Below are 15,861 nucleotides of genomic sequence, written 5' to 3' on the forward strand. Positions count from 1 at the left end.
AAAGGAGACGCTGTATGTTCACATGGTCACGTACACTTCAACTCATAAACTCTTTTTTCGTGTTATTTTATTCGTGACAACAAAAAGAATGAATTATATGTTAATGTGTTGACTTGGAAAATAAATAGCAAATAGTCTTTTTTTTTTCCTGTTCAAATCCAGAAGATCAATCTAACAACCTTGTGATGTCCACACCATCCAAATGACCTACATTGCTTCACACTCCGTCAGCACTCACACACACTCCTCATTCCACCAGGCTTGGAGAGCTTAGTCCAATGTGCTAAGGAAAGATAACCAGTTCCACAAAGGCCCACTCAGCTTCCTGCCTGCCAAATTAATCTCACTTTAAGAAAAGTTGCCAATATGTTTCATGGAACCACGCGCATTAATTGTTGGGGATTAATAGACAGAGGAGAACACTTAGCCAGTGCTCTAATTGCACTTTCCGAAGAAAAAAAAAAGAGAGAGAGAAAAAAAATGCATGATTTTTGAGCAAAATCCCCTGAGTCAAATCCCTGTCTTTCCTCTCTGGATGTCTCTTCACCTCAAGAGAAGCCTGCTAGAACAGCAACAGCAAAAATCATGTTGCCTAACATATCGGGTCCCCGACAAGCGCGGAGGCACAGAGTGGTGGGGCTTACGCAATGAAAATGACACAAATCTGAAACAAAAAAGGCTTTCATGATTCACCTTTGTGCCATCAAACCAAATGGAGCGTGAACATGAAGGCAAGATTAAGTACGGGGGAAAAAAAAAAAAAAAGGGAGAAGCTAAAACATAATCATTTAAGATGCTTTTCAGATGACGGGTGGATGATGAAAGAGCAGCCGGGGAGCAAGTGGAAAGCAAACACAGAATGGATGCCGAGCCTTTGAAAATCAGTCCGTAGAATGCAGAGCTGTCTGCAGGCTGTGTGTGTGTGTGTGTGTGTGTGTGTGTGTGTGTGTGTGTGTGTGTGTGTATTCTAACTTGCTCACTGATTTCTGCTCAGATGGGTGTTGGTAAGGTTAAGCCTTGACTGTGAAGTGAGAGAAGCAACATGTATTTCCAAATACCTCCGTGAATATTTAATAGTATTGCAGCAAACTAGCAAGTGGTTGATTCTCCTGTGTCAGAAGTGAATTTAATTTTAGCTGCAGTTACAAAACCAAAAAAAAGAAACTTCTGCACACTGTTCAACAATTGCAATCACTTTATGTACAACATCTCAGTCCTTGGACCTTCTTCTAAACTGAATCCATTTTTCATTCAGAATCGCTCTTAGATGGTTACTCTTCCCTCTGTCTGACACCTACAAATAAGAAAAAACTGCTCATGTCTACCCACATGTATTAACTCAGGACCAGCCAGTTGTTATATGGCTGAACATGGCCCACTTGTTTCAGCTGAAACTTTCTTAAGTGTGGATACATTTCACCAAGGTCAGTGAAACATTATTTGCGGGACGACAAAGGCGTTAGTGGGTGTTCGGCCTCAGCCTGCTGCCACTGTTACGCCATATACACCAACAACATTAAAAAAAAAAAAAAAAAAATTATTAATCTCAGCTGACACACTATATGAGTCCAGAATGCTTCATGTCTTCAGGAGTGATGAGTGAATGAATGAGTGTAAACGTTCGGCAGCGTGCAGATATTTTATGTTTCTTTCACAATAACCATCACAATACTCAGAGCGCTACCTTGCTGTTTGAATTGGGTCTAATTACTACTTAGTCCTCAGTTCTTTGAAAAAAGGAACAATGAGATAAACAAAGAGCCACTCTAAGATCGGGGGAAGAGAGGGAAAGTGTGTTACGTTAGGCTGAAACAGCAATACAAGCAAGAGAGAGAGGGAGGGAGAGAGAGAGAGAGAGAGAGAGAGAGAGAGAGAGAGAGAGAGAGAGAGAGAGAGAGAGAGAGAAATGGCAGAGATGAAAAGTAAACTGGATAGTACCACCAGAGGCTGACAAACTTCTTAGCTCTGACAGCTGCTGGCCTCCAGAGATGGCAGTAAACAGCTGTCTAATCCTTCTCCTTCAATCGCCCTTTTTTTTTCTTTCCTCCTCTCTCTCCTTCTCTCCTTTCTGTTTCCTCTGCCCTCCATCCACCCTTCGTCTCCGCTGTGCTCCTTGCTTTTCTCTTCATGTGCTCGAGGGCTGACAGGGGTTTGTTTTTGGCCGAGACAACAATAGCCTACACCTTGGCACTGACACTGATGCATTAAAGTATGCGTGCGCGTGCGCTCACACACACGCACACGAACACGCACACGCACGCACACACACAGATACAAACATGCATACACTTCTTTCCTGAGGAAAGTGTGTGTGTGTGTGTGTGTGTGTGTGCGAACAACCGGGTCACCATTTGCTGTGTGACTGGGATGAGGAGACAAAAAGGGGGCTGTGTGTGTCTATGCGTGTGTGTGTGTGTGGGTGTGTGTGTGTGTGTGTGTGTGTATGTGGGTGTGTGTGTGTATGTGGGTGTGTGTTGGTTCTCCTGCAGCAGTCCTCCTCCCCAGTTGAGCAGAGCAACTGGCAAACACAGACCTGTTTGTCTCTGTTTGTTTTCTTTTGAACTGGCTTCCTTTGAGCCTCCTTTCCGCTCCTCATACATTATTGCACAGCAGCCAACCTGGGCTCTTTGGTAAAACATTAACTAAGCTGTCTTATTACAGTAAGGGAAATCGTCCAAGTAGCACTGTAATTTCATAGTCTTGTTAAGGCAATGATTAATCAATTATTCACTCTGCCTGTGTTATTGCATTACCATGGAAAAGGATGGTAATGTGAGCAGCAAAAGCTCTGGCTCAACAGCAGTGATGTATACAAGAATACAGCTGCAAACGCATATCATCAGTCCTGAAATAACTGATACACTTTTGATTATAACTGATCGTTTGATCATTTTAGCGTTCAAACAATTTAGCTACACCGAAGAATTACCAGCTGAAGCCCCAGATTCTCAAAGATCTGTCTCTTTTGCTGTTTTCAGAATAAAATTCATCAGTCTGTGCTCAAGAAACGTGATCAAAAATCAGATTATTATTATTATTCAATCAGAACTGATTGAATAAGAGATTATGAAAACGAAGTAGACAGTATGGTTTGAGTGCAAAAGGACTTTCAAATTTGAATCCGGTACCAAATTTGAACCCCCTCAAATTGAATTAATTTAGGTTTAGCTGTCAATAATTTTAGGCGAAGCAAGAAATAAATAACTAAATATTTAGATTGTGGAACTCAAAAACTAACAATCTAAGAAATGTTGATGAAATGAAAGACGGTCAAAAAATTCAATAAGACTTAACATCTCTGAAAGGGCAAGTATACGCCATCCAAACTGCTTGTCAGGTGGTCAGACAGTTTAGAGAGGTCTTTGTACAATAAACTTCTGTAACTTTCCCAAACCGAGGATCCAACATTCATGACCCCTTCTCGCTCTGACTGACTAAAAACATTAAAACATTTTAAATATCACATCCTCCCCCTCCTTATATAGCCAGCTTTTCACTGTGTCTCCTAGTGTGGCCACTTAGAAACAACAACTATAAACACACTTCAGATTCCTGAGGTGGTCAGACAGCACATCATAATATCTAGTTTTGAGAGAATGGAACCTGGCCCCAAAACCTTGAACCTGAACTCATTTATTTTTTGCCCATCTGGGGGTAACACAAAAAAACCAACACTGACACATTAGTGTATCACCTCATAAAGAGAAAGTGTTGGCAAACAGTTGCTTATTTACACATCCAGCACATGAAGCAGCAGAGCTGCCTCTATATGTCCAGTATTCACTCTCCTTTAAGCTCTGGTCTCCTTCTTGGTGCTGGGCACTTTGGGTTACTTGCATAAAAAGTGGTTCTCAGTGTAGCATGAGCAGGATGTGTAACTCTGTGGGGTGTATCCCGCAGTGAGTCATCAAAACGAGCGCTACGAAAGAAAACAGCTGCTGCTGCATCTGGAAGCAGGTTGATGGCAGCGGGGAGACTGAAACCAAAACAACGAGCTGGAAGAACAGAGTGAAACTGCAGAGTCAGGTGATTATTATCTGTGGGTTTGGCACAATGAGTGAGTCTTTCACATACACTTAGTCTCACAAGAATATATTGGCATTTATATAGTGCAGCAGATTTAATGAATCCAGGTTTTTTGCCAACTTGAAATGCAAATCCAACCCTGGCACAGAGTGTGGGAGTATGTTGTATACGTACAACATATATAACCATTGTCAGTAGTAAATGCTTGTGTGCTGAGGCATAACAGTGACCAAAAGTTTTCCAGGTGTGCGTGTTGTGTTATGATGGAGAGCAAAATGAATTAGACCCGTCTCCTCTATGTCAGATCCAGATCTATAGTCTTTGTTATATGATCTCCACCCACAATTCCCAGAAATTCTGCTGTAGCACTAAACTCTCATTAGAATTCCCCTGGCTGGCCTCCTCTATTCGATATGGTAATTAGGAATGACTAATGACTTTAGCAAGTGTAAAAAATGAGCCAGTAATGGCCACATTACAATGGATTAGGAATTACAGAGGTTTAAATGAGAAAGAAAATGGTCTCTAATTATGGTGTGATTCTAAGACAAATCAGGGATGGAAAAGGAGTTTTCTGCTACACTGCTTTTTTTTGCGCTTCTTAAAAATTAGCGAGGCAGCTAATGACTGCGCGCAACCACTCCCGATATACGTGGTCGGACAAGGTTTATTTTGTGCCAGTCAATCGAGAGGACAAAATGAGAGTGACAGTGACGGGCAGAGTGGAGCCTGCAAGCAAAAAGGCACAGATACAGCAGTCAGTACAGCAGACGAGGCATATACACACACACATAAACATATATGCCAGTGTAATAACAGTTTCTCCAGTGTTAATATGTGCAGGACACATCCTTAGCAACCGCAACCCAGGAGACGTGAAAGTTATGACAGATTTATGAAGAAAAAAAAACAAAAAACAACACATAACACCAGGGCATTATTTATATCAACATCACATCTGAGAGCATCTGCTTACCATCACAAGACCACAGAAGAGGGAATGTAGCTTCAGGCAAACAAATATAAGTCTCAGTGAATAAATGGCACTTGTCTTGCTTCCTCCAAAATAAAAGTCTTTTTCTAAAATATAATGACAACCAAGTGAAGGGCTGCTCCATGAGTCAAGTGCATTTGCTGACTTATATCACAGGGCTTTCGTTAATTAGTGTTTCCTCGACTATGCCTTAGCTGCTTGTAAACGTTATGAATTGATAAAAGTTTTATTAAGCTTCACGAGTCCCTATAGTCTCCTCAGCGAACAACAACCTGTTCAAAATGTGCATAGTAATGTGGGCATGTCAGGTTAATTAACAAGAATAAAGTATTTATAAATGTGATTACCTTTTAATGTAATTCTGCCTCCATATAGGTCAGAGTGGTTCCTGAAACCACACGCAAAAGGGGGCCAATTTTGGTCCACCGCTGTGGCTCCAAAATTGAACTAAGCTTGGCGCAGACACGGCAGATAGGCTTGACGTGCAACACACGATGCTTTTAGTGTGCGCCGGGCCACAGGAAACAAGAGACACTTTTTGAAAATGCACTTATCTGACTCTTGCAGTGTGTTTGCAGCTTTCCGCCAATTAATTCGGTCTCGATATTGCTAAATGAGGCTCTGGGGGATGAGGATGTGTTGTGTCCAATATTGTTGGAAAGTGGTAGGTTTACTTCTGCTTGCATTTGCTTGTGCTTTTGTTTTGATGTTCTCACGATTGTTAGATTGTGTATCTTTAGAGCGCTTTCATCTTCAAGGGTAAACTAATGTGCAAGCTTTAAGCGAGCAGGACAAAATAATGATTTATTAAAGCACCCCCCCCCACACACACACACACCCCCACCCCCCTAAAGGTCAATATTATCATGCCATTGAGTTGAAAAGAGAATATTATGATAATGCCGTTACCAGCCTGCAGCAACCACACCAAAGGCTTGTAATTACGTTCATTCAAGCACGCTATCGAAAATTTGACAAAAGCATTATGATTCAAAATGCTATGTAATTGTTTAATGCATGTTCCTTTCATTAAGAAGCAGCTGAGTTAAGTGGTTCCTTTCCAACATACAGTGGGGTTGTGGAGCATGAACACCAAACAATGAAGCCACCGGCTACTGCAGGTGTTTCTGCGAAGGAATCGATACGTTTGAGATACGACTGTAATCTTCACATCTGTGGCTGTAACCGTGCTCGCTGAATGATATCATGGGTGCTGTCTTAGCCTCATGTAACCTGAGATAAGTCAGTGCTGGCGAGCTGTGAGAGTGCTCGCTACGCGCCCACACACATACGCACAGCCTCTTAGTCACTCCAGCAAGAAAAACAAGAATCCAAACACAGATACATCAAAAACTGTTCACTGAAAATCAATACCATCAGCACACACATGGACCAACTTATAGTGCATTAAATCTGGCCGTATCATAACACAGAGATGACATGTGTGTGCGTGATGCCTCTCTGGTATCACAGACCAGAGACACTTGATGTGAAGCCGCACTGCTTTGAAAGAAAAATTTGTCTCTTTATGGTTGCCATGGCAGCACACTCCGCACTCCAAACAGTACAGCTGAGCTGAGAGAGACTTTAGTCATCTCACTCCTCCTCCTCCTCCTCTTCCTCTCTCTCTGTGTTTCTCTGAACAAGAGCAACCACCTCTATAGTAGGACAGAATTGTCATTAGTGAGGGAAAGCTCTCATTAGGACTCTTTTCAGCTTACGGGCCAGCAGACACAGGCCTGCTATCTCCCCAATCAAACTATTGGCAATGCTTCCGCCGGGCCAGGTAGATTTCCCATGTGGCCTCGAGTCTTGTGTATAATTTATGCTTGGAAAGGAAAGACATTCATATACTGTCACAGCTTGATTACAGAAAGAAAGAAAATAAAAACCCCCCCTCTGCTGCTGGAAACGTGTGTGCCTCTGTGTGACAGTGTTTTAAATGCAGATTTGACATGTGAGTATACGCCTCGGAGGGGATGGTGTCTTTGTCTGTGTACAAAGTGTGATACCCCACTGAAATCCTGAGGGGGTGTGTGTGTGTGTGTGTGCCTCTCTGTTTTTGTTAGTGAATGTGCCTGAATGTATGATCAAAAGTTGCCTTCATGCGATTTCCAGATAAATAAAACATAAGTGATGCCGTGAACTAAACTGAACCTTCTCTTTATGAATAAATCATTCTTTCCTACCAAGTCTTCCCCAACTGCTTTGACAGCAGCTTACCAACTCCACAATTACGTAACTCATTGGTGTGTAACATGATCTAATTTCTTGTTGTTAATAAAATAATAACAACCATAACGCAATGTTATATCTAATTGATCCCTGTGCAAGATCAATAATTTCCTTGATCACTAGAATCCACTTGGTTTGTCCCTGTGGGCATGATTAGCAACCGAACAGCAACATCACACAACGTGCCAAACAACATAACGTTTATGATTTCATGAACTGTGTTTTGCTTCCATCCAGTTCAGTCCAAGCACTGCAGAAATATGTAAAGTACAGAGTGCTATGTAAAATCTGGGTGAAAGGAAGAGAAACGTATGCTGTGCAACCAGGTGGACATCTTATACTGAACACAAACACACATATAGCAACAAGAAGGAAAATCTGCAAAAATAAAATGGATTTAAATCGTGCATTGGCCGTGGCAAGTGAAGCCTAGCAAGACATCTTGCAGGATTTTGATTATTTTAGCCCATTAATTACATATCAAGTAAAGTCAACTATAAGAAATAGTTTTTTTTTTATTTTTTAGATTTGACAGTATGCAGCCAGTGGTTTCCATTCCCTCTGAGTATACCAGGAGCACCAAGGTGAAACGAACTGAAAACTTGATTGAGATAGATTCTTCCCCACAGTGAACATTTTGTTGTCTTTATTTGTCTAAATTCCATTATCACCCAGCACTAATGAAGTTGCAAACAGGGACCAAACTCTCAATTGTGGGGTGTTCAAGGACATTGACATAAATTTAAAAATCACAGTTTTTAAATCATTCGCTGTGCCAAATAGCATTATTACAAGCCAATACTGTAACTTTGACAAAGATGATCAAATATAAATCTCCAAATTTATGGTTTGCTACAGTTTTATGATGTATCTTTGCTTTTTGCTGGCTGTTGTTACTGTTGCTATGCCAAGGTCGAAGTCTTAAGAGAAATTAATTGGCTATTCAAAGACTTTCTACAGTAGCTGTGTGGATATTGAGGCTACAGTGTTTTTAGCCTCTCCTGTTTAGCTCTTCAAAGAGGAAAACAAGCATGACTGTATGACAAAAAACTCAGTTTAAGAAATACTGACCCTCCCCAGGTTACCATAATACACCACATACACAATCCATTATTGAATGATTCTGACCGCCAGACTGAGAAATTGCTGTTGTGGCAGGCAGGGTGTGAGTGACAGAGCTGATTTATTTCAGTCTACAATCATGTAACAGGAGCAACACAGGCACTGAAGAGAGCAGACAACTCCACGGGGCCATGCAGTTCAGACACACACACACAGACATCAGGCACAGACATAAACATCTTAAAACACATTCACTGGAGGAACATGATGAACCCACACCCTTTTACTCATGTTTTCCTCCTGCCAAGAGCTCCCACCCAGCAAGCTTCATACAGAAATTGAGAGCCAAGTCAAAATCCACAAGGTTATGTTTGATACATGTCCCGCTGAATGTAAAGCATATGCTCCTGGTTTTTCTACACTTTTATTCCTGCTCTTACCTTCTGCTAATAGACAACTGTCAGCTTACCCTACCTACCGCCCTCCTCTATGTTTTGTTGGTGCTGTAATAACATATAAAGTCAGTTCCTCCGTTGCAATGTTTAGAAGTGATGAGCTGAGAAACATTCAAATCCAGATTTACGCCACATTTTGACCTGCAGCTGCTTCACAGTAAAAGAATTCCATGGTAATCCATGGTTATTGTTGGTTATTGTTGGTTATTGTACCTGGGTGCTTCCAACATTGCTGGTGGAAGCACCCAGGTACAATAACCAACAAGGTAGAATAATCAGGATGCGATTAGCAATTCTGTTTCTGACAACTGTGACTAACAAAAGCACATACTATTCATTACTGTGAAAAAGATAAAATCGCACTCTTAAGCCTCCCAGTTTCTGTGTGTTTTTGTGTGTGCAGCTGTTTGGCACAGGGAGGATTGCCACATGAGGCAGGAAGCATCGCTGATGATGATAAATTCTTAACCAAACACAACCATTGGAGGAGAGATCGTTAAAGGATGGAGAGCAGAGCGGATGAGAGAAGAAGAAGAGAGGTGAATGGAGAGGGAGTAAATGGGTGCCTGGATGGATGGATGGAATGGTGGTGGGGCTGGTGGCAGTGGGGGGTCACTCTCAGAGTCCACCTGTCTGCAGAGATAAACACAGGGAGGGCCCAACAGCACGGACTGGGGCTTATGGGAGGGCCTGACTGACAGTGCTGACATTTAGAAAGAGCACAGTAAACAAGGTCTCAGAGAATAAATAGCAGGGGGAGAAGAGACACACACATTCAAGTACTGTACACATTAATGCATCACATCAGTGTGTGAATGCATGCCTACAAGAGTGTATACACACACTATATGAGTGCATGCATGCACGCACACACAGGGCTGCCTGTAAATCTGGACGCAGAGACACCTTTCGACTGGTCCAATCAGATACTGTTATGCAGCAGACAAAGGAAATGGCAATAAGTGGTTGCTTTTAATAGAACCAGCCCATACATACACATACACGCACACGCACACGCACACACACACACACACACACACACACACACACACACACACACACACACACACACAAGCTGATAGAGGCAGACAGGGAAATTAAACAAGCCTACTGATTAATCCAGGACAGAGTGGATCGTCAGTGTTGTTCCTTGGCCTTTTGTCTCTTATTAAAGGGAGAAGCATAAAGCATGAAGTGCTTCGCGCTGCCTACCTCAGAGCTGAATGCACCTCTAGAACATTCTGTTTTCACCTATTAGCGATAAAAGGCACAAGGATGAGCGGTTTATAAGCACCTGCTCTGAAATGTCAGCAACTTCAAAAAACGAAATGTCTTTTATATGTTTTTTAATGTAAGAATCTTTAGCACAATAATAAATAAATGATCAGTGGTTGAATGCATGGAGCTACAAAGTGTTCAATGTTACATTAAAAAATAAGTAAAAAAAATAATCCCTTGACTAATGCAAGGTAATGTAATGCGTGTGAGGTATATAAATAAACCAATACTCTGTGAAATTATTTCAGAAATTAAAATAAAATACAAAATGTTATTACATTCTTATTGTTTTCTAAATAACAGAGTTTTATTGGAATTCAATTGTATTCCATCCTACTGACAAAATAGCACCTGCTGTTTATTTAGCTCCTGCTAACTCAAAAGACCCAAAGCTGCAGCTTTTTGTAGGATCCAGCTTTACAAAAACACATCTAAACAGAAAGGCATCCTAATTTGATTATGTGTAACATATGGCCCTTAATATCCATTTTATGGAAGTTGTCTTGATATCATGCATAATGATATGATAGTTCTTGTATGACTCATCCATAAAAACACATTTTAAAGTCTAATGACACACTTGGAAATGGGTTTTTAAAAAAAAGAAAGTGTATAAATGTAGGTTGTAAACGAGCTTAGGCCAAACAAATCTAAAGAAATGAGCAAACGCTCTCATGGATACAAGAACAAAAAGAGTCTTTATGGATAAAAATCTCATTCGCTCAACTCCCAATAGCCCAATAAAACCGTACACTGTGCTCATGTGAAACTCTGACAACAAAATATGTGAGGTTACAACTGCTATTGCTTTCATCCGACAAAATACGAGCTGTAATATTACATGTCCTCTTAAATCTAGCAGAGGAAGTGATAGTGCTTTAGGAGATACATCAACATGCACCTCGGTGTGTGAATATGCGCTGTGCTAACTAGAGCAACTAGGTCACCCAAATTTTCAAGGGGAAGATGTTTCCTTCAGGGCAGAATTCAGTGGGGTGAAACATTCACTGTGCTGGTTTTCAAGACACCAGGCAGACTCCACCATGCTGATCGCTACACCGTGGACTGCTGCACACGCTAACCAACTGATGCTGGGTTTTTGTTTTTTTTTTGTTTTTTTTTGCTTTTTTGTTTTTTAAAGCTGCCATACTGACTACCAAACAATGTTTCATTAAGAACACAGAAAGGGACAATAGGAGTCACCTTGGAAAGACACTGTAAGTAAAGCAAGATAACTCAAGTCTTTAGAGGATAGGAGCCCTTGCAGCTGCCACCCTCACTGATGACACCAAGGAAATCTTCTGTTCTACCTGAAACCTATTTAAATGAGAACATACACAAGTACCAGCACATGTCTGGGTGCACTCAGTGTTGGGCGAGTATCCCAAAATACTTCAAGCGAAAGCTGTTGCTGTTACCAGGCAGACAAAACTCAACGTAATTTTATCGCTACTGTGCCACATCTCTCTTTTTTAGTCACAGTTACTTTATGAGCGATGATGAAATATTTCTTACAACAGGCTAATTGTGCAGGCAGAGGTAGCACCAACACGATTGCTGTGAGCACATAAGATAATCTGCTGTTTTGTCCTTTCAAATTGTCAGTGAAAGTTGGTCAGAGAGATTGATTTCCCCCAGTGCAAAACAAATGCAGATACTGTACAAATATGTGTGATTCCATGTGCGGTCGAGAACACATACAGTAACATACATGCACACACACACAAAAAAAATGTGTGTGCGCATACAAAGAGAAACCACAGGGAACGGGCAATTTACAGAAGCATGGTGACATTCTCCCTCTCTCTGTGAGACCTACAAGGAAATCAATAGTTATTGGAGTATTTTCTGCCTCTAAGAGAAGAACACTCGGACAATAGGCTTCATCCTGCATGAATTGCAGCAGAGTCTCCAGGCAGAAAATGGTAAATATCAAGAGACGGCCTGTGGGAGCAGGGATCTAATACCTACATCATGTACTGATGAGTACCTATGTGCAGCAAGCAGGCCTGTAGGTGCAGAGATTTTCTCCCTTCTGATATTTGTGTAAGGTAAGAGCAAAGTGGAAATAAATTCTGTAAATGTCACAAGATGGAAGCCACGATAAAAACGGAGTGTTTCACATTGCTATAATTTCTTTAACCTTCAGCCATTCAATCAGGGAAGGTTGACTGAACACCACTGCTATTTCTCAGCAGCACCCTTCTCAACAAATAATTACATTCAGACCCGGGAGCCTTGCAGCATGTCTCCTATTGTTGGGTTGTTGGTCACTGATTAGCTTAGATGATGCAAGAGTCGGCTCACCCAAAAAGAGCCGTGCAGATATTTCTGCTTTTATTCCCCAATACGACGCAGGATGGATTATGCATGAATTACAACTGATGCTACAGTGGATAGTTTTCATTGGAACTACTTTTGCACTTTCTTCACAAGGACTATGTCTTTAGACTAGTTATGAGCCTGGCTAGCTATTTCTAGTCTTTAAACTAATCTAAGCTAATAAATTTCTGACCCCAGCTTCATATTTACCACACAGACAAGATGTGATTTTAATGTTCTTATTCAATGTTTGACAAAGAAAGAGAGAACAGGCATGTTTCCCAAAATGTCAAAGTATTTCTTTCAAGTTGTTTCAATGGTGTGGTTGAGTGCACATCAGTATTTATGAAGTGATGGTGATATTAGCAACTTTTCACCAGCCTCTCCATCCTCACAGTATAATAACTGGAGTGTAGATACATTATGCATACGTGTGCCACACTACACCACACTGCTGTATGCATAATGTATATGTAGCTTAATGTTTCAAGAGACAGTGACCTAACCTGTCTCTGCTGGTTCAGAGCTTACAGTGATAGTACTGACATTTTTTTCTCCTCTCTTCCTGCTAGTCCCTCTGGAAAGCTCAGAAAGTCGACCTCAGTGTCTCTAATTTCAGACACTTAATGAGATTTTTAATTGGTGACCTTTTGAGAATGGTTTCATACCACAGCTCATGAGAGCACTCGAGGGGAGCCAACACATACCACTCAATACTCACACCAGGATCCTTCATAACAGCCTTTCAACGGTCTGATATTTACCTTTACCCACAGACAGGCAGATCCATAGATTGACTGTTCAATAGATAGATAGACCGATTTTAAATGGATATAAATATATGTAGATGAATTTGGATATGAAATTTTGAAAACATTGGAGGAAGCTACCAACAAGTTTTTCCAGTCCTAGAAGTTCATGGCATGTTTATACCACCACAAGAAGTGTCTGGAGACAGGAGGATGGAAACACAAAGCTCTGCAACATGACCACATCATAAACTCCCTCTGCTGCTCTTCATCAAACTTTTACTGTTTCTCTGTATGACAAGTGACTGGCACAGAACAAAATATCAATAAACAAAGCCCAACTGAGTCGAACAACAAAAAAACAACACGGCATGTGGAAGCGTTGGTGTGGCAGACATAAATATACTGTATGTAGGTGGCGCTGAGTGTCTCTTTGTGTACGATCAAACAAAAGAAGAGATTCAAAGGACTGTGGATGCAGTGCATTAAAATGTTTGGCCTCAGTTTCTTACCGTGGTGAGATATCGCATCCTTGCTGCATGAAGGCGCCGAGTGAAAACCAAAGGGAGTTGAAGATGCCGAACTCATTGGTCTGCTCAGGACTCTGTTGGTTGGTGTTCTGCTGTGTTGGTGTCTGTCCCTGCTGCACCCCATTAGTGGCTGAAGCTTGGGTCGGAGTCTGGGGCTCACCTGTCTCCTCGTAGTCCTCAGCATGCCACTCGTATGGGCTGAACCGACTGACAAGGAAGAGGACGACGCTGACGCCAATGTAGGCAAACACTATGCACATCCAGATCTCATAAGCCAGCGGGTCCAGGAACGAAAACACACCAGGTTTGGATTTGGTGGGTTTCTTAATCATGATGGAGATACCAAGAGACATGAAGGGCTTAGAAAAGTCAATGACTTCTTCACGGACCAGGGTGATGGTGAGAGGAGCCACAGCCACGTCTGCTTTCTGATGGAAGAAACCAAAGACAGGCATATAAACACATATATGCTGTGCCATGAATGTGTCAGTCTTTTAGGATCTACAGTAAGTGTTTGTTAATGGTAAATGGTAGATTTTTTTTTTTAGCCCCACTAATAAAAACCAGACTACTAAAATTAAGTTGTAACTGTTAAATAAACTTAATTGATTGGTGTTTTGGTTTTGGCATATCAGTGTTTAGGTATTAGACTTTTAGTAGGTTATGCTTATTTTCTAGTTTTAAATGGGGAATAATCCAACACAAATCTCTGTCCACTCACCCCATACACCAGTTCGCCCACCATGCCGTTCCACATCTTGGTATCAGGATCTCTGGCTCCGTACTTGCCATCTGAAACAATCTTCAGTTTGTACTGGTAGCCCACGTGTTTGGCAATCTCAGCAGCCAGCTCGACGATGTAGCCCTCGTACTTATCATTTCCCACAAGCTGCTCGTGGTTCTTCTTCAGCATCACATAGGGAGACTCCTGTCAGATGTAGAGTAACCATGAGTAAATAACTGATTTTTTTTTTTCCCCCCACTCTGATCAATTTTACTTAAGGTGTCACAAATCCCACAGAGGAAATAAGTGAACCCTTTTTTTCCACTGATGTGAAAACAAAATCTACACTGATACGCATTTGTTGTCACAAGCTGTTACAACTGTAAGCAGCATAACATTTACAGCAAGACCATTTGTGAAGCTAATTAAGTCAAAGTCAGTATTATGGCTGATAATAAAGCTTTAGTATGTAGTTAAGTTTAATATTACTATGTAAAAATTTGGGAAGAGATGTTATGGATGCATTTTGTGCTTCAGTGCAATTGATCACACACACCCCAGCCCCCACCTGTTCAATCCTGAGGCTTTGGAAAAAAAAAAAATCTTAGTGCTCCCAAAATATAATTGTTGCTGTGAAAGGTTCAGAAGAAAAGATAATTCTATGAAATTACAAGGTATTATTTTGTCTTTGTTCCTTGAAGGTATGGTGTGTAATTCAAATACAAAAGGTGCCTAAGTATGATCATTACACCAGCACTGCCACAGTGAAAGGAGTGTTGATAACATGGAGCCGGCCGTGAGGAAGCAGAGGTATTGGACAGGGTCATTAAAGTTGAGAAGACATGGGATCCGAGAGGAAGAAGTGTGTGTGTGTGTGTGTGTGTGTCTGCATGTATGTGTATGTTTGAGCCATGTAGACAGCGAAGCAGACACAGCTGACCTCTGCTCCAGGGCCAGGTTGTTCTTCTTGTTATATCACACTGACATTTGTACATCTCACACTGATTGGGTGTCCTGAGAAATTACTGCCGGCATGACACCTGGGGCTTCGCTTTACTTTCAGAAAAATGTATTTCATATAGAATTCCATTCAGTCTGTATTGTCCACCAGCACTAGCAGGGCCTCAATTCCCTGAAGTTGTTATGTGTGCCTGCTTTAAGCTAAGGCTGTGCTGAGCTGAGCAAATCCTGCCACCATATTTCATCAGGGTCTAGACTCGGGGTGGGGGGGGGGGGGTTCCCTCTGTGTGTTACAGTTATCTGAGTTCTCCTGCTCTTTATGGTTGAGGTGAAGGTAATCATTGTTACACATGGAGACCCGAGGCCCACTGGTAAAGAAACGGCACCCCGGGGAGACAGTGGAGCGAAAGGTCTGCCATGCAGCGCTTCGACAGCCTGTGCACTTGCACTCACACTCACGGACAAAAACAGACACACACACACACACACACACGTGAGCATGCACATGTGCCCTTGCACACACAGA

At 41.6% G+C, this 15,861-nt stretch overlaps 1 protein-coding gene across 7 annotated transcripts in view; it reads right to left on the reverse strand.

Moving 5' to 3' along the window:
* The window catches only part of gria1a (glutamate receptor, ionotropic, AMPA 1a), a 44,265-nt gene that overhangs the window by 11,407 nt on the left and 16,997 nt on the right, over positions 1-15,861 (reverse strand). For 4 of the 7 annotated variants that reach the window (XM_041047639.1, XM_041047638.1, XM_041047634.1 and 1 more), the window contains 3 exons: positions 14,373-14,579; positions 13,789-14,079; positions 13,634-13,716 (listed from right to left, as the gene is read on the reverse strand). In XM_041047639.1, coding sequence (XP_040903573.1) covers positions 13,634-13,716; positions 13,789-14,079; positions 14,373-14,579 — 581 coding nt within the window. Of the gene's footprint in view, positions 1-13,633; positions 14,080-14,372; positions 14,580-15,861 lie in introns of all 7 variants that reach the window. The other 3 variants (XM_041047637.1, XM_041047635.1, XM_041047633.1) reach the window with 2 other exon arrangements.

This window comes from Toxotes jaculatrix, chromosome 10 (genome assembly GCF_017976425.1).
Source record: "Toxotes jaculatrix isolate fToxJac2 chromosome 10, fToxJac2.pri, whole genome shotgun sequence".
NCBI lineage: Eukaryota > Metazoa > Chordata > Actinopteri > Toxotidae > Toxotes > Toxotes jaculatrix.